General features: G+C 45.2%; 1 protein-coding gene across 5 annotated transcripts in view; it reads left to right on the forward strand.

The window, feature by feature from the left end:
• The window catches only part of Micu1 (mitochondrial calcium uptake 1), a 160,942-nt gene that overhangs the window by 90,648 nt on the left and 48,286 nt on the right, over window positions 1–22,008 (forward strand). For all 5 annotated transcript variants that reach the window (XM_036167618.1, XM_036167617.1, XM_036167619.1 and 2 more), the window contains 2 exons: window positions 2,007–2,089; window positions 3,111–3,308. In XM_036167618.1, the coding sequence (XP_036023511.1) occupies window positions 2,007–2,089; window positions 3,111–3,308 (281 nt within the window). The remainder of the gene's footprint in view (window positions 1–2,006; window positions 2,090–3,110; window positions 3,309–22,008) is intronic.

Genomic DNA, 22,008 nt, shown 5'->3' on the forward strand with positions numbered 1-22,008 from the left:
TCTGCTGTTAATCCCAGCAGAGGCAGGTGGATCTATGTAAGTTTGAGGCCAGCCTAGTCTACATACTGAGTTACAGGCCAGCCAGGACTCCAAGATGAAACCATGTCTCAAAATGTCTCTAAATAGATAGATGGATAGATGGATAGATAGATAGATAGATAGATAGATAGATAGATAGATAGAAAGAAAGAAAGAAGATTGACATATACTAATATCTTAGTAGAAGATTAGACGAAAAATTCTGAAAAGTGCCAGTAGCCAGTAATCCCAGCACCTGTGAGGCAGAAGCAAGCAGACCTCTGTGAGTTCGAGGTCAGCCTGGTCTGCAGAGCAAGTTCCAAGACAGCCAAGGATACACAGAGGAACTCTGTCATGAAAAAAGAAAGAAAAACAAACAGAAAGAAAAGAGAAGGGAGAAAGAGAAAAGTAAACACGTAAAAATCAAATTCTCCAAGCAGTGTCCTTCCCATCGATTGTAGCTGTGGTCTAAAGAAGAGTGGGTATGTACCAGGGGTGGCGCACTAGGGAGGCTGAGGCAAGAGGACCAAGAAATGGAGAAGGAACAGATCTCTTGGGTGCCAGCATCAAGTGAAACAGACAATTGGAAGCTGAGGGGCCCAGGATTCCCCACAGCAACTGAAGCCAGGAACTTTGTAGCCACTGACTAGCTGAAAGAAGAATTGGCACCCAGGAAATACTGCTGTGGACGGACTCACACTGGGGATTTGGACTCTGGTTATGCAGCATGTACAGAGCTCATCAGACGTGCTTCTCTGTCTGTGTATAATCCTTACGTTTTATGGGTTTGGTTTCTTGGTAAAGATGATGATAACTGAAAACGTATTTAGTGATATTAGGACAGATAGGACACTATTTTGGTTTTGCCTATAAAGCTCTGTGAGTTGGGAGCACAAAAGGAAGGCAGTGGTAAATATCTTGGTTTTCTTTACCAGAACACTTGATAGCATGAAGGAGAACAGCCATTAATTTGTGTTTCATTACGACACATGAAGCATTTTGATTGCTTCTGGAACACTGAAGACTGATGGAGGAGCTTTAATCATCACTTAAGGGAATGAGCTTCTCAAGCTTTGTGTGTCTTTATCTTTTTTTTTAAGCTTTAACGTTTAAGGATGCTCCACTTAGTAATTTGTGTATGCAGCTGGCATGTTGGAGTGGGGGCTGCATGGCGTACAGAATGCCTTTCTGTCCTACCAGAGAACAGTGATAATAAGAAAACTCGTGGACGGGAACAGCTTGAAACCCTCACAGCAGACTACGTACATAGAACAGGGCAGACACTTAGAAAAGCAGAGTGGAAAGCTAGCCTGTTTAAAGGCCAGAGCAAAGGTCTAGACTCTGACATTCTTGCGTTACAGCAGTGTGTCTTGTGGTAGACAGACGTTCTCCACACAGTTAATAATAGTGTATTCAAAACAACATGGTGTACGTGCTCAGCATGTCTAACCAGCAACAACCAAAAAGTGAAAAAAGAGCATCCTACAGCTGCAAGTGTGACATTTAAAAAGTCAAGGCTGAAGTATTTAAGAAATGGGGCTCAGGGGCAGGAAAGATGGCTCAGTGGTTAAGATCACTGGCTGCTCTGGAAGAGGACCCAGGTTAGATTCCCAGCACCCACATGGTGGCTCACAACTGGCTGTTAACTCCAGTCTCAAGGAATCCAATGCCCTCTTCTGGCGTCCAGGAGCACTGCACACAATGTTGTGTACAGACATACATGCATACATACATACAGGCAAAACACCCAGACATATAAAATGATCATTTTTTTTTTAATGTGAAGAGGGTTGAAATACGAAAACGGACAACTGCTGTCTTCACTGGCCACAAAACCCTCTTGGGGTTTTAAGGAGTTAAGCCTTGATCTCGACATTGTCACTTTATGGTTTGGGTATTGTTTTAGTGTTAAGCCATCTTTCTGAAGTGGTTTACTTTTGACCGACGTATTCTTTCCATTGCCTCCTTTGTTCCTTTTCTACTTGCAGCTCCTCAGAGAAATTTTGAAATTGCTTTCAAGATGTTTGACTTGAATGGAGATGGAGAAGTAGACATGGAGGAGTTTGAGCAGGTAAGTCATGCTAACTTGCTTTTTTAGCATTCCTAGCCAGTGGGGAGTGAGCAGTAAGTGTGGGCCCTAGTGAGAACTGTGGCAACCAGTCTTCCCTAAGAAAGCTGACGTGCATGTGGAGGCTGCCCTTGCTAGTCCTCAAAATGAACAGACTCCCTGCATCTTCTTACTTTATACCAACTGTGGATATCACAAGTCATTCTGAAACACTCAAATGTCAAGAATTTGCAGATAGGGCTGGAGAGGTGGCTCAGTGGTTAAGAGCACTGGATGATCTTCCAGAGGATCTGGATTCAGTACCAGCACCCACATGGTGGCTCACCACTGTCTATAACTCTGGTCCTTGGGAATCCCAAGACCCTCTTCTGGCCTCCTTGGGCACCATCATACATGTGATACACCAGTATATATGCAGACCAAGCACCCATACAATATAAAGAAATTTAAAACAGAAGAATTTTTGTACAGCCCATCTAGAGAGTGGATTGAGAAGTGTGGGGTGGGGTTGGGGATTTAGCTCAGTGGTAGAGCACTTGCTAGGCCCTGGGTTTGGTCCTCAGCTCTGAAAGGAAGGAAGGAAAGGAAGGAAGGAAGGAAGGAAGGAAGGAAGGAAGGAAGGAAGGAAGGAAGAAAGGAAGAAAGAAAGAAAGAAAGAAAGAAAGAAAGAAAGAAAGAAAGAAAGAAAGAAAGAAAGAAAAAGTGTGAGGTTGAAACTTCCTGAGATACAGACAATGTTGTTGTGAGGATGACTGCCCTGCTTGTATGAGAGGTCCTGTACCCCATCCCCACCCCTAAACAAATCCTTGTTTTCTGAAGACAAATTCTCCAGGAGGCTTCCTGAGTCAGAATCCTGGTTCTCCTCTTTGCTGCCCCTACTCAAATATATGTGCCTCAGTCTCTTCACCTATGAAATGGGGATAATAGGAGGTAGCTCCTAAGATGTCTGTGTTGTGCAGTTGCAACCTTTTTTGTGTTTCACTGTCATAATGAGTCTCAGGGTGGTGATATGATTCTGTCATAGGTTCAGAGCATCATTCGCTCCCAAACCAGCATGGGCATGCGTCACAGAGATCGTCCCACTACTGGGAACACCCTCAAGTCTGGGTTATGTTCAGCCCTCACAACCTACTTTTTTGGAGCTGATCTCAAAGGGAAACTCACCATCAAAAACTTCCTGGAATTTCAGCGTAAACTTCAGCATGATGTTCTGAAGTTGGAGGTAGGTGTGGCCTGACCCGGTGATCCCCCGTGTGCACATAGAGCCTCGGAGTCAGGGGCCTGTACTCAAGGCTTCCTTACAGTCTCTCTTTCCAGCCTTAGAAACTGATGGGTCTAAGCCTTAGGGTTGATCTGTGAGCCAGGAGCCGATGGGAAATGACATTTCTGCAGGAATTGTCATGGAGTAGTGTGGTTCTAGGACTAAAACAAAATGAAAACATTATAAATCTTAGCTGTCTTTGGATTCCCTATTTAAAGAGGAAGAAATTTGAGGGTCAGGGCAGTCCTACCTCAACATGTTTCCAAGTTTTATGTTTATTGCATGGAAGAGACCAGAATGTAGAGAGGAGAGGGGGTAATAAATAGCCCTTTCTGTGAAAGTTTGCAGAGGCAGTAACAGCTGGAAACTCAGAATGTCAGAAGGAAGATCTCTGTGCTCAGAGGTACAGAAGCGTCTCACTGTGTTTGAGATTTATAGCTCAGTTTTCCATTCAAAATGTAGCCAGTCATGCTGTTCAGGGCCCAGACACCCCACCAGAGAGTGTTGATGTTTTCACAGTGTGTCTTGACCAAGTGGGTTCGGGGCTTGGGACTATTGATTCTCTTCAGGGCATTCATTAAACATCTTCTCTATGTGCTTTTGTCTAGCAACCAAAAAGTTCTGATTTTTAGAGATTCCTAAAAACTCCTTTACAACCTCCCTTTTCCAACATAAGTCCTACTTCAATATTACTTGAAATTTCAAAACATTAAATAAAGTCATTAAAAGCACATGAAAAGAAAGGTACTGCTTCATTTTAAACCCTGTCTGTTTCTTCTCTGCACTCTGATTTTCCCAATTTTCTGATTTCCCAAACCCACCTGACCCAGTTATGACAGTTTGGAAAATGGCAGGCTAATTCCAGTTATCTGAAGGAGTGCTGTCTGATACTCATGATCTGGGAGGAAGGAATAGAAGGGTGAATAAAACATCAGATCAAGCTTTAAAATTTGCTGTTGTGTTAGTTTTTAAGTGATCTAATGAACAGTCATTGCTGGCCATGATGCGCATCAATAATCCTAGCACTTAGGGAACTGAAGCAGGAGGATTGCCATGAGTCTGAGCCCAACGTGGGCTACGTAATGAGTCCCAGACCTGCTTGGGCTGCATTGTGAGACCCTACCTCAAAAACAAAATGAAACAGATTTGTTAAGGAAGGTGCACCTGTAATTCTAGCCTTCAGGAGGTAGAGACAGGAGGATCAGAAATTCAAGGCCATCTTCAGCTACATAGACAGTTGAAGGTCATCCCGAGCTGCACGGGACCCTGGAATAGGTTTCTGCAGTTGCCCGGGACTTCTCGTGGAGGCCTGCAATAACTACACACACTGCACCTGCGTCCAGGGTCCACAGAGCTGTTCTAACTCCCTCCCACTCCCTCCCACTGCCGAAGCATGCACAGGTGAGAAGGCATTAGAAGCAGCCGAGCGTTAGATTTCAGAGGCTCTTCCCCGCTACGTGCAGAGGAACACGCCAGTCCAGTAAGTCACTGAGAAGATCCTAACAACTGAAGCGAAGCATGACATGCTCAGCTCTCATTTAACCAGAAAATTAATCATAATTCCTCTGTTTTTAAATTTTTCTGTTATAGCTTTTAGTTTTTATTTGTGGAGGTGAGGACCGGAGGACAGCATCTGGGAGTCAATGGTTTTCTCTGAAAACACCATGTGTATCCTGGGGCTCTAGCTTGGGTCATCGGGCTTGGTGGCAAGAGCCCTTACCCTCCGAGCCTTTTCTCCAGCCCCTAATAGTTAGGTGCCATTTTGCTTTATTTATTTATTTATTCATTTTTTTAAACAAGGTCTCACCATATAAGTCTGACTGTGCTGGATCTCACTCTGTAGACCAGGCTGATCTCAATCACAGAGATCCGCCTGCCTCTGCCTCCCCAGTGCTGGGACTAAAGATGTTGCACCACCATGCCCAGCACCATGTTGCTTTCTTTCGTCATACATAGAGGACTGTCTTCCAAAAACAAAACTCAGGACTCTGGTTTCTGCCACTTACCTTACCACAGCAAACTTTCAGATAATGGAGTTTAAAGTGGAACTTCTCAGAAGGGATGTGGCTCCTATATAGAGCCATAATGGAAATCCTACCTCTGATACTCATCTCAAACACTCTATTGCCTTTGTCATTGATTTAGGATTATTTGTAGGCTTTGGATCAGGAAAATCCAAAGACAGTTCCTATTTTCTAGTTAGAAGGTCTTCATATGAGGGAGCCAATAGATGGTTTTTATTGGGGGAATCCCAGATTAATATTGAGTAAGTGTTCTGTGAACAGTTATTCACCCTGAATCCGTTCTTTCCACATAATGACACAGCCTAGTGACTAAAGGCCTCTGTTTCCCCAGCTCTCTTTTCAAGCTTTCCTCCACCAGTGCAGGGTCTTCCCAACTAGATATGTCTCCCTTTGAGGAAGTAAGTGTAACTAGCGGACAGGCCATTGGCTCTGGCCCCAGTGAGACCTCTGGTAAAGCTTCATTTCCAGACCTTCCTGACTGTGGTATGTGGTGAATTCGGTATTCTCTCCAAGTCTCGCTACTCATTCATAAAATGTTCAAATGAGTCAGTGTTTGGTTGTGGGCTGAATCATGTCCCTCCAGAATTCATGAGCTGTAGCCTGTTACAGTTTGGATTTGAAATGTCTCTGTAGGTTAATGTTTGAGATGCAGGGTCCCCAGCTTGTGACACTATTCTGAGGGCCATGGAGCCTTTGGAGACAGGGCCTTGCTGGTGGATGCAGGTCCCCCAAAGCAAGCCTTCAAAGGTTATCCCCTCCTCTGGTTCCGGGCCTGGCCCGTGGGAACAGCCCTCACCTCAGGCTTCTGCCAACACTGGCCCAGCTGTTCCCCACACTGTGCCTCCCAACCATGAGGAGCTGAAGCAGACACCAAAAGCTTTTCTCCCTCAAGTTGGTTCCATCATGGTTTAGTCGCCATGATGGAAAAGCAACACACAACCTTAACACCAGCGTCTCAGAATACGGCTGTATTCAGAGTCAGGGCAGGACAAGTAATTAAGTTCAAAGAAGACCATTTGATGGTCCAGATCCATCCAACTTGTGCCTTTCTGGGAAAAGAAAATGTGGACGCACCAAGAGACACCAGGGCACACATGCACAAAGAGGAGAAGCACTCTGGACAGCCACCTGTAGACCAAGAGCAGTGCCGCAGAGGAGACAGTGCCATTTAGACCTTCCAGAACTGTGAGAAAGTGAATCTCCGATATTTAAGCCACCCAGTTACAGAATTTTGTCAGGGCAGCCCTGCCACACCAGTGACGGCAACAAGCCTTGTCTTTAGTGTCCCGGCCATGGTGTCTACCACTGTACTGTTTGGTTCGTGTGCTCCGTTTGCCTATGGCCTTTGACAGGCCATAGGCAGTGGTACAAGTCATCCCAGCAGAAAGACCAAGAGGCTTTTCTTTGATTTGGAAATCATTTTCTGAGAAGACGTCTAGAAATGGCAGCAACTTTTGTGTTTATAAAACACTTTTAATTTCCCTTTTCAAAGTTTGGGTGATTTCTCCCTTCACTGAGCATGAAATAAAATCTCATCATCCACACTAAGAGGCAAGTGGAAGTGATTAATAAATCTCAATACCTTTGGTGTAGGTTCCATAATTCCATTATTCTTTCTGTCTCTTAACTAGCTTATTTCATGGCTTATCTCCTTTAAAACTTGAGATCAAGGAGATTTATAGTTCCATTTAGCTGGTCTTTTCTGCCTTTTCCTCAGAACAGCAGTGTTGGAAGTAAAGAAAGTTTGATCCATTACTCTGCTTTTCCAGAAGAGTTGAGGCAAGGAGAAGTCTGTGAGTGCGATACTAAATGCCTGCTCTGGTCGAGGCACTGTGCGTATATTAGCTTGTTTTGAGACAGGTTTCTCTTTGTGTATCCTTGGCTAGCCTGGAACTCTCAGAGATCAGCATGCTGCTGCCTGCTGAGTGCTGGGATTAAAACCATGCACCACCATGCCCAGCTGACCATTTTTAATTCTCACCAATTCCATTAGAGTTGGGAGCTATAACCATATCATAGGTGTAGAAACTGAAATTCAAAGGGATGGAAGTCACAGCTGTTTTGTGGTAGTATCAGACTAAGCTATTTCTGCTTATGACTTGATTTTTACTTATTTTTTCTCTTAGCCTATGCTAAGGTTTCTGTGGAACTTAAAACAGGTTGGATTTTAGGGTCAGAAAAAGACCAAAGTTCTGTTATTCTGTCTTCTCCACCAGTCCATTTTCCTGGCTCCTTGCTACCTGGTACCACTCTTAGGACTGAGAAGAAATACTCCGTTGTCTACTGTTTATAAGCTATTACCTAAAATAGCTCTTGTTAAGGTCCTGGAGGAGTCCCACCAATGACCACCATCCACATGCGCAGTCAGCAGAAGCGTGTTCATCCCAGCGTGCTGGGGCCCGCCATCCCACACAAGGGGAAATGGCGAGGGTCCTGAGAGGATAAGCACGCCAAGGGGAGGTCCTGGGGCAGTTAGATATGATTGGCTCAAGCAAGTGGCCATCATATTAGTACATCCTAACTGGCTAGGGCTAATCAGGGGCTGGTTAAGACTGTAGCTTTTCCATTGCAGGGGGGTAGGCCTGGACAAGTCCCAGGCCCTGTCCTTGAGCTGCTGTGGAGGCTGGCTAGCCTAGTATGCACTGACTGTGAGGCATGGCTCAATGGCCCAGGCGTGGTACTTCCTATCTCCCTTCCTATCTGTCCTCTGTGGTCGGGGGCATTAGTGATTAATTGCCCTTTGTTGGTGGCTCTTTCAGAAACTGCTTGCTCAGTCTCAGGAAACTGAAATTGAGACCTGATCTCTGAGAGAAGACTGAGCAGCCTGTTATGGCCTCTGCTGGGTCCTCTCAGCTATATAGTCGTGACAAATAATAGCCGGGTAAACTCTATAATGTTTGAATGCTCTTAAATGCTGATGGCCTTTGTCTCATTCTGCCCCGCCCCCTTTCTCCATTTGAGAACACCAATGGGCTGGAGAGAGGGCTCAGTGGTTAAGAGCACTGGCTGCTCTTCCAGAGGACCTGGGCTCAGTTCCCAGCACCCACGTGGCAGCTCACAGCTGCCCATATCATAGCTCTAGTTCCAGGGACTCCGATACCTTCTTCCAGCCTCTAAGGGCAGCAACCAAACATGGTGCACTGATACACCGGCAAGCCAACACCCATCACATAACGTGTAATTTAAAAAGGGGGGGGGGGGGAGAACACACCAGCACCAAAAACACGGTTTTTAAAGTAGTGATGTAAGGATACAAAGTTACTTTTTTAAAATTCTTTTTAGGTTAAGAATTCCATCTAAGGCTACCAGAAATTATAGTGAGCTGAGTTCCTTGGAGACAGGTGCCAAGTCTAATTCAAGTTAATATATTCATTGATTTCTTGAAGACTATATAGCAAGAAAGGTGTCAATCAAAATGAAAGGTAGAAAATTCTTTGAAAGATTATGGTTAATTTTAATTTGGGGGGAAGGTGGGGGAAAGGACCTGTCATGTCAAAGAGAAGTAAAAACTAATTTATTCAAGAATAAAGACTGTAACTAGAATCTGCAACAAAGAAACTGGGAAATATGGTGGGGGGTCCATATGGATATTGTGTAGACAACCAGTCACACTGTGGTGCCTAAGGGAGCATGAGCATCAGTGACCTGCAAATAAATTAGGTACAGGTCAAAGAACAAGGACTGTCTTCTGTTTCTGGTCTTCAAAAAGTATTCAATAAGGAAAAGAATAAAAGTGGGGCATAAAACTATGCTAATTATTCACAGCTATCAAAACAAAAAAACAAAAAAACAAAGAACAGAGGACCAGCAAAATGGCTGGGGGAGTAAAGATGCTTTTGATCCGAGTTCAACTCCCAGCACCACATAAAGCTAGAAGGAGATAACTGGCCCTACAGTGTTGTCCTCTGACCACCACGTGGGCACCATGGCAGACGGACCTCCACACACCCGTCATATGCATACATCACCCACACACAGTCATAATAAATAAATTGTTAAAAGGGAGACTGGAAAAAATGAGAGTTAATATGAATTTATTGTCATTATATATTTTCTCTCCTCCTACCCTAAGAAATCTGCACACTAAACCCAGGTTCTCAGGCTTGGTGGAAAGTGTGTTTGCGTACCCGGCTGTCTGCTGGCCTGTTCCTGTTGTTACCGTTTTCAGTTCTGGGACCTAACCCTAAGTTTGGCCCAAGCCCTGCCAGTGCTCTGCCACTGTGCTATATCCTAGCCCAGACGTGTTAATTTCAGGTGAGGAGCTTTGGTGGGGGAGCAGGGCACTTGGGTTTCTCTGTAATAGCTCTAACTGTCCTGGATCTCCCTCTGCAGACCAGGCTGGTCTCGAACTCACAGAGATCCGCCTGCCTCTGCCTCCCAAGTGCTGGGATTAGAGGCGTGCGCCACCACAACTGGATTGAAGCATTTTTAAAACATCAAAGTGCCTAAGGAGACCCTAGAATCGTGTTTAAATCTACAAAGCATACTTCTGTGTGCTCATCTCCTGCTCTAATGATACCATTGCCTACAAGAGACAGACTTACACAGAGGCAGAGACCACAGCAGGAGGGCTTTCCACCACGTGCTTCCTGGAACCAGAATGTTCTGGGTGGTCCTCCCTGGGTGGTCCTCACAGTCTAGATTTATGTTGCTTTTTGGGTTTTGTCCCTATGTTTCCTGGTAGAAATGACTCCAGATGTGAAATCTATGATAAGAGTTGACCCCTTTGTACTTGTTTTTACTTTGGCATTTGGAGACAGGATTTCTCAGTGTAGCCCTGACTGGCCTGATACACATTATGTAGACCAAGCTGGCCTCAAACTTGTGTCGATCCTCCTAGCTCTGCCTTCCAAGTACTGGTTTAGTAGCATGTGCCACCAGGCCTGCACCATGCATGGCACCAGGTCCAGAGTGGACACTTCTTTTAATGTTTTATTTATTTAATGTGCATTGGTGTTTTACCTGCATGTATGTCTGTGGGAGACCCTCAGATCCCCTGGAACTGGAGTTACAGACAGTTGTGGGCAACCATGTGGGTGCGGGGAATTGAACTCAGGACCTCTGGAAGAGCAACCAGTGCTCCTAACCTCTGAGCCATCTCTCCAGCCCCCTAGAGTTGCCTCTTCATTACATGCAAGAAAACAAAGTGGAGTTTTCATTGGGATTGCTTTCTCTTTTACTCCTTTGCTTCTACAAAGCAAAACATAGGCAATAATAAATTTATAGTTTCTTATTCCATCCTTGGTTTTAACTTGAATTATTCAATAAAGGGCACTTTCCTCCTTTAAGTATTTATAACTTTAACAAGCAAAGTATATATTTAAAGGTTTGGGGTTTTTGTTTTGTTTTGTTTTAAGAAAAAAAGACCAATTAAGATAATAATAGTAACAATCTCCTTTCTTGTAAAATGCAACTTTTATATTTAGTTCTAAAACTAAAGGCATTTTACTAACAATGTTTTCCTTTTGTAAAAAGCCCTTACTCAACGTGAACTGCTTTGTTCTTGTCAAAGTGTTGAGAGAAGACCAGAGCAAGCATTTCCTGAAATGTAAAAAAGGGGCCTGTGTCATTTTTGTTATTATTGTTTGGGGTTTTTTTTTGTTTGGTCGGTTTTTGATTTTTGATACAGGGTCTTACTTTGTAGCTTTCGTTATCCTGGTAGTCAGTATGTACACCAGACCGTCCTGGAACTCATAGAGACCTGCCAACCTCTGGCTCCCCACTGCTGGAATTAAAGGTGTGCACCATTACACCCAGCTCTAGAACCTAGGATTTTCAAGAACTGATCACTGCTTGGAAAAAATAGACCATCTCAGGACATGGTGGCACATGCCTTTAATCCCAGCACTCAGGAGGCAAGGGCAGAAGGTGAGGAGCTCAGGTTCGTCCCTCAGCTATGTACTGAATTTGAGGCCAGCCTGGGCTACATGAGAGCCTGTCTGAAAGAAGAAAAAAAAAGTTAAAGATAGATAATAGAATAATAATTTCCCCTAATCTAATGGTTTTTATTTATCTTTGAGTTGTTTTGTAGGGGTAAAAGCATCTCAGGGTAGCAGGGTCTCTTTGTTGTCCAGGCCAACGTAAACTTCTAGGCTTAGTCATCTTCCTGCCTTGGCCTTCTGAGAAGGGAGAGCCACAGGCATGAGCTACCATGCCTGGCAGTAGACACAGTTCCTAAAAGGCCTTAGCCCTTCTCAGTCAGATTAATCATTTAACTACCAAGGACTCTTAAAGGCCTGTCTTCTGCTGATTTTCAGGTAACTTTGCAATTCTGAAGTCAATGGTACGGCAGTGATACTTTTAGAATATTTGGCAGTTTCCAGGATTTTTCTATCATTCAGTACCCTTAATGTTACATTCTAAATTCATTTTAAACTGACCACATGAAAAAAAAAGTCGAACTCATAAATAAATCATGAAGATTTGATCTTCCTCCTGGGAAACTTCTCTTAACCGTCACTCAGAGGCTCTGCAGCCCTTTCTCAGTAGAACCCAAGTCCTTCTCAACTTAGGAGCTCGGTGCCAGTGTTTTCAAAATTCATAGGTCATTCATTTTGGAACTTGGGTGCAATTAGGGTTTTGCTTCCAGTTACAAATGAATTTTCATATAATAGAGTTGAAATGCATGTGTGAAATGGAGAGCAGTATGGGGAAGGATGATTACAGATTCACGGTCCATTGTTAAACCTCTACATGTTCCTAGATGTAGTGGTCCTTGGCTGTCAATCTGTAGCAGTGCCCTGCCTATTTACAGCAGACTGGACGTAAACTATGTGATGAATGTACCAGCCAGCATTCCTTGGCCCTTTACCTTGAGCAAGGCCCTGTTGTAAGTTCTTCCTGTTCCTTGTCTCATTTGATCTCCACAGTGCTGTGAGGATGATAGTGTAATCCCCCACATTTAAGATGTGTGGAAACCGCCATAGGTGTGCACCACAACACCCAGCTCACTTGATAACCTATTGTTAGAAACATCTGCCTATATCAGGCCATGGGGGTGCACATCTTTAATCCCAGCACTCGAGAGGCAGAGGCACAAGGATCTCTGAGTTTGAGGCCAGCCTGGTCTACAGAGCGAGATCCAGGACAGCCAGGACTACACAGAGAAGCCCTGTCTAGGGGGAGGGAGGAAGAAGTATGGAAACTGAGGCACAAAGAAGTTAAATAATTTGCCCCAAATTCACACACACAGAGGGTGGGCCAGAGATTTGATTCCCAAGAGTCCGGATCTTCCAACTGTCTAGCCTGTCAGGATCTGCACTCAGTGTTGATAATAAAAAAGCAAGTAAAACATTGCCCTAAGCTTCCGAAAGTGAGATGAATGGACCAGCATTTTGTTTATTTTGCTGTAGCCCTGGTTGGTCTAAATTTGATAATTCTCCTAGCCTCAGCTCCCATGTGCTGAGGCCATCTATCAGCATGCACCACCACACCCAGCTCCAGACACTTTCTCACAATGTTCCATGTACTCCCTAGTGGCGGAGATAAGTGTCTGGTACAAGTATGAACCGGGATGTGTAATTCCGTCTGTGAGGTCAGAGGACAGGAGTCTGCTCGGGGACATTGTATATGTCACCCTTGACTCTGAGATGCATTCTGTCTGAAGAACACACTGGGCTGTTGTCATTTGTTCCTTTTCCTGGCGTGGAAAGGATGAGAAGAGGCAGGCAGTACGAGTAACTCTGGGACTGCAGCCAGGAAAGAGTGACGGAGAGAATGACCTTTCTCACCAAGTTTGTCCCAGGCCGGACTTGAACTGATGACTCTCCTGGGTGTTCTTCTGCACCCTCAAAGCTGGTTCTGCAGAAATGCAAGAGGGGTGTGCAGACAGACAGACAGACAGAGAGCAAAATTAGTGGGCAAGATCACTGAAGAGAAACCTGTAGGTTTCCCCAAGATCTAGCTGGGCCTAGAGACAGACTAAACTTGGCCTGCTGGTCAGCCTTCACTGGGAAGCTTGCTAGGCATGGTGACAGAGTCCTGGAATACCAGCAGACAGGACGCAAAGGCAGGGCAGCCACTAGTTTGAGGCCAGTATGAGCCAGCTATACATCCTTTCCTAAAGTAAAACAAAATAGCAAAGCATGAGCAAGCTTAAAGTAATGTCTAGTGTATCTGAGTTTCTCTCTCTCTCTCTCTCTCTCTCTCTCTCTCTCTCTCTCTCTCTCTCTCTCTCTCTCACACACACACACACACACACACACACACACACACAGCAATCTTTAACTGCAGACACCTTTTAGAAGTAATGTCTTTAGATTTCAAGAGGAAACCCTTAAGAAAAATGGCAGTCTTTAACCTCTAGTATGTTGGAGTCTCTAGAGTCTAGACGGTGTCTTAGGAGCCAGAGCCAGCCTTGCGGTAACTCATGAATAAATAATACATTACACACACCCTGTTGACTTGATGTTCTGAGCAAATGCCACGTTAGAGGGTCCTATCATCTCCTGAGTTCAGCTAATGGCGGAGAAATGGATGTCCCTCAAGTCTATCATTTCTCATGACTATTCGTACGAATGTCTTCTCTGCCTCCACACCGACGCTCTCCTGTCTGCTTTCTGCCAGTCTGCCCCACAGGGGCATGAATGTCTTTTCTTATTAAAGTTAGGCTGATGAAATATAAACTACTGCAGTCATTTCTTAGAGAGAAAGAGGCTTGTGGAAGTAGAGGTAGCAAAGATGCATCATGAGGGACTGGAGCAGCTGCAGTTGGGAGATGGGAGGAAGTGAAGATGAACGTCCTATAGAAGGCAGCAGAAGACAGCAGCAGACCACGATGTGCTCTGTGTGCTGAGTGGGGGCGTGGGCACCGTGTGGTTCAGGATTAGACCTGAGCCTCTAGAAAGATCTACTGGTACTGTGTAGATTAGCAAAGAGGGAAAAGCCTATTAAATGGTTATAGTGTTATCCAAGGAGAAATCAATAGGGTAATCTTAGGAAAGAGAGGAGAAAGAAAGGGGTTAGTTTGAGAAATCCTAAGTGAAAGGTATTTCTGGATTCGGCATCTGGAAGAGGAAAGAAGAGGAGAGGGCCACCTGGGTTCTTAGGAAAGTGCTGAGTTAGTTCTGTTTGGACATCTTCAGGTTGATGGGCTTTTAGGGTGGGCATGAGACAGGATCTCCCTAAACAAGGCCAAGCTGGCCTCCAGCTCACGATAGCCTCTTGAGGGCTGAGGTTATAGGTCTGTGCCAGAGTGCTGGGCTCAGGCTGAAGTTCTGATAGACACCTTGGGAGATTTGTCAGGAAATGGTTGGGTACATGGGCTTCATTCAGAGTGAGAGATGTAGAGGATCCCCAGTGTATGGCTTCTGTGGGTCTAAGAGCCCAAAGAAGGATGGTAGATTTCCCTAAAGAACCAAAAGAAGCCAGGGAGAGAATTGCTGTTGTGCAGAATGAGGAAGAGGAGCCTGGGAAGGATGGGCCTCCAAGAGAGCACCCTTGTGTCCACAGAGAGGTACAGTGCAAGGGTGAAGGTGCTGGACACCTGGCAGAGTGGGCGGGCAGCTGGAGAGAGGCCACGGTGGGAAATGTGTTCCGTGTCGTGTGATGTGCTTCGAACAGCTTTCCTTGGCCTCTCTGTTCATCCATTCCTCCCCTCATTTGTGTGTGTGGAGGGGCGGGTTGTTAATCGATTGCTTTTTCAAGTTCACATATGTACACTCTTGAGGCCGACCACTCTCACCTCCCACCTCCCAGCCACCCCTGTCCACCCTCCCACAAATCTTTGTTGACCATTCACCTTTCCTGACGTCATTTTGTGACCCACCAAGATGAACCAGGGGCCATCTGTGTGACCGTGGGTTTGGAGCTTGGTGAACTCAGCCAGGACCCACAACTAAAAACAGGGATTTTTCTCCCCTCCCAGAACCTAGCAATAGCCAATAGCTCAGAGGTACAGGGTAGGGTCCCATGAATATCTGTGGGGGTCATTGTAGTTTATCTTATCTTGTGTATGGGTGTTTGGCCTGCGTATATGTCTATGTATGTTAACATACATGCCTAGTGCCTTTGAAAGCCAGAAGAAGACATTAGATCCTTCCCCTGGATCTGGAGTTACAGACATTTGCAAGCTACCCTGTGCTTGCTGAGAATTGAACATAGATCTTCAGGAAGAACAACCAGTGCTCTTAACCACTAAGCCAACTCAGTAGCCGCAGTATTAGTGGTTTTTGAGACAAAGTATCACTATGTAGCCCAAGCTTGTCTTACATTTGTGGTGGTGCAAGAGGCTAAGACAGGCACATGCCACCTCCTTAAAACTGGTCTTCCCCCCAATCCTTGTCCACTGATTCATGAGGCAATGGATTATCTAACTTGTTCACTTTTTACCCCCTAGACCATGAATATAAGCATTTCACTATAAATGGAATAACCCACTAGAATAACTGGTATACAATAATAATGATTGTATTTTTAATGGGTTTAAATTTTAATTTTCCTTCTGTGACCTTGGAAGCTGTGCCGGCTAGTTTTATGTCAACTTGACACAGGCTAGACTCATTTGGGAAGAGGAAACCTTAATTGAGGAAAAAAATGTCCCCACCATATTGACCTTGATTAGTGATTGATGGGGGAGGGCCCAGCTCACTGTGGGTGTTGCCAGCCGTGGGCTGGTGGTCCTGGGAGCTATTAGAAAGCAGGCTGAGCAAGCCAGTAAGCAGCTCCCCTCCATGGCCTCTGCACCAGCACCTGCCTCCAGGTTCCTGCCCTGATTTCACCAGAAGGACTCTGATATCAAACTGTAAACTGCAATAACCCTTTCCTCCCCAAAGTGCTTTTAGACATGGTGTTTTATCCCGGCACCAGAAGCCCTGACTAAGACAGGAGCCTAATTTGGTGTACAGAGTGGAGGTGAGGCTGGCCCTCGGGCAGGTGTGCAGACTCCGTTCTGCCCATTCTTCATCCTCACGCAGCCATTGACTTGTCATCCCTCTTCTGACTGCTCCTTGCTCCACAGAATGCCCTGCCACAGCCCACCAGTGTCTCCTGCACATCTTTCATTGTTCAAAGAGGAAATGAGGGAAAAAGCAGTGACCTGGACTTCCTGTCCATTCTTAGTCTGTGCAACTTTGCAGCCTTCAAAATTTGGAAGATGACCAGAAAATCGCTCACTTTACAGCCATTATGTTGATATATATTTTAATGGCCTAGACCAGTGGTGCAACCCCTGGGGGGGGGGTGTCAAGTGACCCTTTGACAGGGGCCATATATCAGATATTTACATTACGATTCATAACAGTAGCAAAATTACAGATAAGAAGTGGCAACAAGGGCTGGAGAGGTGGCTCAGTGGTTAAGAGCACTGACTGTTCTTCCAGAGGTCCTGAGTTCAATTCCCAGCAACCACATGGTGGCTCACAACCATCTGTAATGAGATCTGGCGCCCTCTTCTGTGTACATAATAAATAAATAAATCTTTTTTTTTTTTTTTTTTTGAGCTGAGGATCGAACCCAGGGCCTTGCGCTTGCTAGACAAGCGCTCTACCACTGAGCTAAATCCCCAACCCAATAAATAAATCTTTAAAAAAAAAAAAAAAAAAGTGGCAACAAAATAATTTTATGAGACGTCGATGGATCTCTGTGAGTTTGAGGCCAGCCTTGGCTACAGAGTGAGTTCCAGGAAAGGCACAAAGCTACACAGAGTAACCCTGTCTCGGAAAAAAAAAAAAAAAGTATGGTTGGAGGTCCCCACAACATGAAGAACTAACTGTATTGAAGGGTCACAGCATTAGGAAGGTTGAGAACCACGCTCTAAATGATTTCTAAGATTTTTTTTTTTTTACTCCAGAATTCTATGGTTCTGAATAGAAATGGAGCCTTTGGCATGGGATATAGAGTCAAAAATCTATTTTTGTTTGTTTTGCTATTTGGTTTTTGGTTTTTTGAGACAGGGTTTCTCTGTGTAGCCTTGGCTGTCCTGGAACTCGCTCTGTAGACCAGGCTGACCTCGAACTCAGAGATCCACCTGCCTCTGCCTCCTGAGTGCTGTAATTAAAGGTATACACCACCACTGCCCAGCTTAGAACCAAAATCTTGAGCCTCTTTTTTCCTTCTTTTAATTTCTCCAGTTTGTGAAGGCTCTTATACCTCTTCACACTTGCTACAGTTGGAAACAAAACACAACATAATAGGATGTCAGTAATTTTCAGTATATTCAACTAAATAAGTAAGTGAAGTATATTGAAGTCATTGCTCTGGAAGATACCAGTGAACTATTTTGATAATATTTTCAATTTTCCATGCAGATATCTTGCAATGAATAATGTTGGAAATTAAGAAGTAGTGTGAGCTCCTGTAGTCTAGCTGCTCAGGAGGTTGAGTCAGAATGGTGAGCTCGGGAGTTCAAGGCAGCCTGAGCAACACAATGAGACCCTATCTCTAAAATGAAGAAATAGGATCTGGAACGATGACTCTTTGATTACAAGAAATGGCTGCTCTTCCAGAGGACCAAGGTTCAATCCCAGCACCCACATGATAGCTCACAACCATCTGTAACTCCAATGCCAGGGGTTTTGATACCCTTTCTGGGCTCCATGGATATGCACTGATGCACAGACATACATGCAGACACAACACCCATGTATATATATATATATATGTGTGTGTGTGTGTGTGTGTGTGTGTGTGTGTGTGTGTGTGTGTGTGTATAATTATTAAATAAAATAAATGTAATAATAGTCTTCTTAAATAGATTAGGATGACCACTTCCTCTTTACTGGACATTGTATAGAATTATCAATACGAAATTGCTGTTATCATTACTCAGGATACTAATAGATCCTTCAGTGCAGAAGTTAAAATTGTTTTAATGGATTTTCTGTGCTGTTACCATTGGCAAAGAGAAGGCTGAGAATGTAGCTCAGTGGCAGAGCACTTGCCTAGCATGTATGAGAATTCCCGTCACCGAGGGGAAAAAGAGCAATTCTTGAAGTGTCCCACTTGTATAGTAAAATTGCCATAACCACCTGGGAGGTGACAGTGGTTTTTGTGGTCTCATTTTCTCTAACATTCTTAATGCTATTGAGGGTGAATTAGTTGGTAAGGGCAGGGAAGGTGGGTCAGTCAATAAAGCGCCTGCTTTATAAGCCTGAGGACCTAAGTTTGACCCTCGAATCCAAGGAAGGAAGTCAGGCATTGTGAGCACATGCTTGTAATTCCAGCACGGGGTGTGTGTGTGGGGGGGGGTGATGAACATAGGCAGACCCTTGGAGCACGCTGGCCAGCCAGCATAGTCTACTTGGCAAGCCCCAGGCCAATAAGAGACCATGTCTCCAAAAGCAAGGTAAATGGTGCCTCCTAAGGAAAGGCACCCAAGGTTGACCCCTGGATGCCATGTACATATATGTACATGTATACCTGCGCGCGCGCGCGCGCGCGCGCACACACACACACACACACACACACACGAAAAGTGGATACATTGACTTAATTTAACAGTTGTTACTGTCTAAGGCAGTGTCCGCGATGCCAGGACTCGGCTCTGCCTCTGGTATCCTCACTAGTAGACGCTCCTGCTTAGACTCATTTCCCACTCAGGAGATGAGAGGGCTTCTACCACCTCACCTCCAAAGGCAGAGCGCTGCAGCTCTGTATTAGTTAACCATTATCGTATGAGAAATTGCCCTAATTAATCCGAAGTCGGTGACTTGTAGCATATATCAGCTAGAAAATTAATGAGGTATATTGAGTTCATTGTGCCGGAAGATAGGAATCGATTGTTTTGCCAGCCTAAAACAGCAAATATATCACAAGAGTTTCCAAGGGACAGGAACCCAGAGGCAGTCTAGCCAGAGAGCTTGACTGAGCTGCAGGCTCCTCCTGCAAGCTGGTTCACACAGCTGTAGGCAGAAGGCTTCGGTTCCTCCCCCGCCACCCCACTCTGTGAACCTCTTCATAGATTCTCAGGATATGGCAACGGCCCCTCCTGGGGCTCAGAACGATCCTGGTCCACTGCTGGCATTGCCTACACAGGCCTGTGAGTGTTAGGAGAAGGGGACACCGGAGGCCATCTTTCTGATTTTTACCACCTTCCCCAGAGTACAGTGTTGGCTTTAGGAAGGCGGAGCCCAGACCAGTCAGTTCCAGTGGCATGCTGCTTCCAGTGCTCCTGTCTCACGCACTGGGCCCCATCCCTCCTTCTCCCAGGGTTTCTCTTCCCAGTGGTGATTTTATTTTAGATGGTTCATGGCCTCTCTGTGGTAGCTGGCACTGCTCAAACTCCCCGGAGTCCTCCCCAGGTCTCATTAACTTTTGACTCTAGTGAATAGGGAAATGTGTTCCTTCACTCCTAGAAGACAGATGCTACTTTGTTAAGCACGCTACATCACTCGCTGCTCTCTATATCCTGAAAAGCCCAGCCTCCTGTCCTTCCTTCTCCAAGAACAAGGTCTCCCTCAGCAGCTCCTGCATCCACGAGGAAACTGTCTCGAAACCTGGGTACTGAGTCTCCCCCACAGTCCTAGGAGTAGAGCCTTAGGCTAGGCAAACCCCTGTTACACTATGCACCGTGATTTGTGGTTGCCATTTACAGCACACATTCTAGGCATTGCAAACAAATGTCATTGCACAGTCAAAGCAGTATGTAGTATGCAAATGTTTTCATGCTTGTAATTTGTTCCCTCAATTTGAGGAATATATCAAGATTGCTTTGCAATTGTAAGGGTTTCTCCCCCGCCCCCTGCAATATTTTGTAGCCAGTTTGGGAAATTCCTACTGTGACACCTTGGTAATGCATTTAAAACCCAATAGATCCCTTTTTAATTCCGTGTTTGAGGAATTATACTCTCATAAAATGTGGAACATGATGTAAAAAGTTACAAAAACATTAGTGTATCATTTAGTGACAGCCCCAGATGTCTGAATTATTTTATTCCTTTGGCCTAGTGAATATCAGTTCTGAAGTTACACGTTACCTCTTTGGGTATACACTTGTATAAGTTCCAGTTATTCATCTAATGGAAACCCTTCCCCTTCCAGGACACTAGCCCGAGAAACAGGAACAAAGTATACTGACGTATATCTATACTTTGTCACGGAGTGCCTAGCATCAAGGCCAGATTTTGAACTTTGAGTCTGGAGTAATACTGCGGCTTTTCTTGTCAGTCACTAATCCCATCTTGTACTTCAAAGAGCTCCTGCACACAGCTTCTTTCTCTTCCCTACCAGGAAAGGTAGTGAAGTCTCTCCTAGATTATCTCCAAGTTTGTCTTCGCGAATCCTGGGACATATACATGGATCTGAATTCAGCTCTGTAGTTCACCTTTAATAAATAGCTTTACAGTCTGACAGTTAGGATACCTGAGGGAGCAATAGCTTTGATTTACCTCACTTCTGTGTGTAACCACAGGTGCGATGTGAGTGTGGTTTTGCATTCAGTTTCTGCCAGAGAAATTAATAAACCATGGAACTGTTAGATGAGTTAAGTCCCTTTACTGCACATGCAATCGTTGACTGGCTAGAGCTAACCAGATTTTACATATGCACCATCAGCCGTGCCCAGAAGCCCGCTCTGCATGGTGAAACCTAAGTTCACTCTGGAATAAGGGGACCTAGCCTTCCGGTCCTTGCTCAACCAGACTTTCGAGGCCATCCAAAAAGGCTCCCCTTCCACCCCTGGCTTTTCAGTGGTCCCCGGCCCGTCTGATAGAGGACAGGGGGAGGGGGGGCAGATGCTGAAAGCAGAGTGCAAGTTACTCGGTTGCTACTGAGCTGTGATAACTGTGTCCACCCCTAGTACTGATAGCTCTAAACACTTGAACTGCCTGCCTCTGTGTGCCATCATTAGCTGGTCAATACGGGACAGAAGACCAAGCGGCTTGTTGCCACGGTGACATAATTTTAGTGTATCTAATTGGTGGGTCCTGATGGAATGTACTCATTAACATCCTTTCTGCCTCCAAACTAAAAAGCAGTGCCAGTCTCCTCAGGTAACGCTGGCCATGGAGGTGACAAGGCCCATTACTGCCTCCCTGCTGTGTGACAGCCAGAGCGGAAAGGCAGGAATTTGAATTGGAGTAAAGACAGGGAAGGACCCGACTATTCACTTCTTCTTTTGTGTCTGTCTCAGCTAGCTGTTCAGGTCAGACCCATGGGGAGTTCTAGAGGGCAGAGAGCTCTAGAAGATAGCCGAAGTGGCTCAGTTGTCATGCCTGCCCCAGTTACTTCGTCCCAGTCATTCACGTTGACATATCAGAGCTGCCAATCTCGTGAGACCCAAAGGAGACGTTGAAAGGACCTAAGGAGCGAAGAAGTATTTCGGACATGAAAGCGTTCTCCTAGAACCAGCAAAAGAAAAGCCTTTGAGGGAAAAAAAAATGCAGAAGTGCCCAGCTTTCCTTCAGGAAAGGCATTAGTAGCAAGACTATGAAGCAGTCATCATAGTCTTTCAAGTGATTAGTCACGATGAGAAATGTGCAGGAAGCAGGAAGGAACTGATACGCTCAGTCCACCCGTTCCCATAGTCACTGTCAGGAGCGCCACCCCCAGCTCCATCGGATCTCAGCTCAGCTCCTCCACGTGGACCTCTTCAGCAGCCTCCTGACTGTGTCCCAGGCCGACAGGACCTGTGTGATTTCACCTCTGCCTCTGCCTCCCTGATTCACCTCATACCAGTCAGTCTCCACCCGAAGGCCTTTGTA

The sequence above is a fragment of the Onychomys torridus genome, chromosome 18 (assembly GCF_903995425.1).
Source record: "Onychomys torridus chromosome 18, mOncTor1.1, whole genome shotgun sequence".
NCBI lineage: Eukaryota > Metazoa > Chordata > Mammalia > Rodentia > Cricetidae > Onychomys > Onychomys torridus.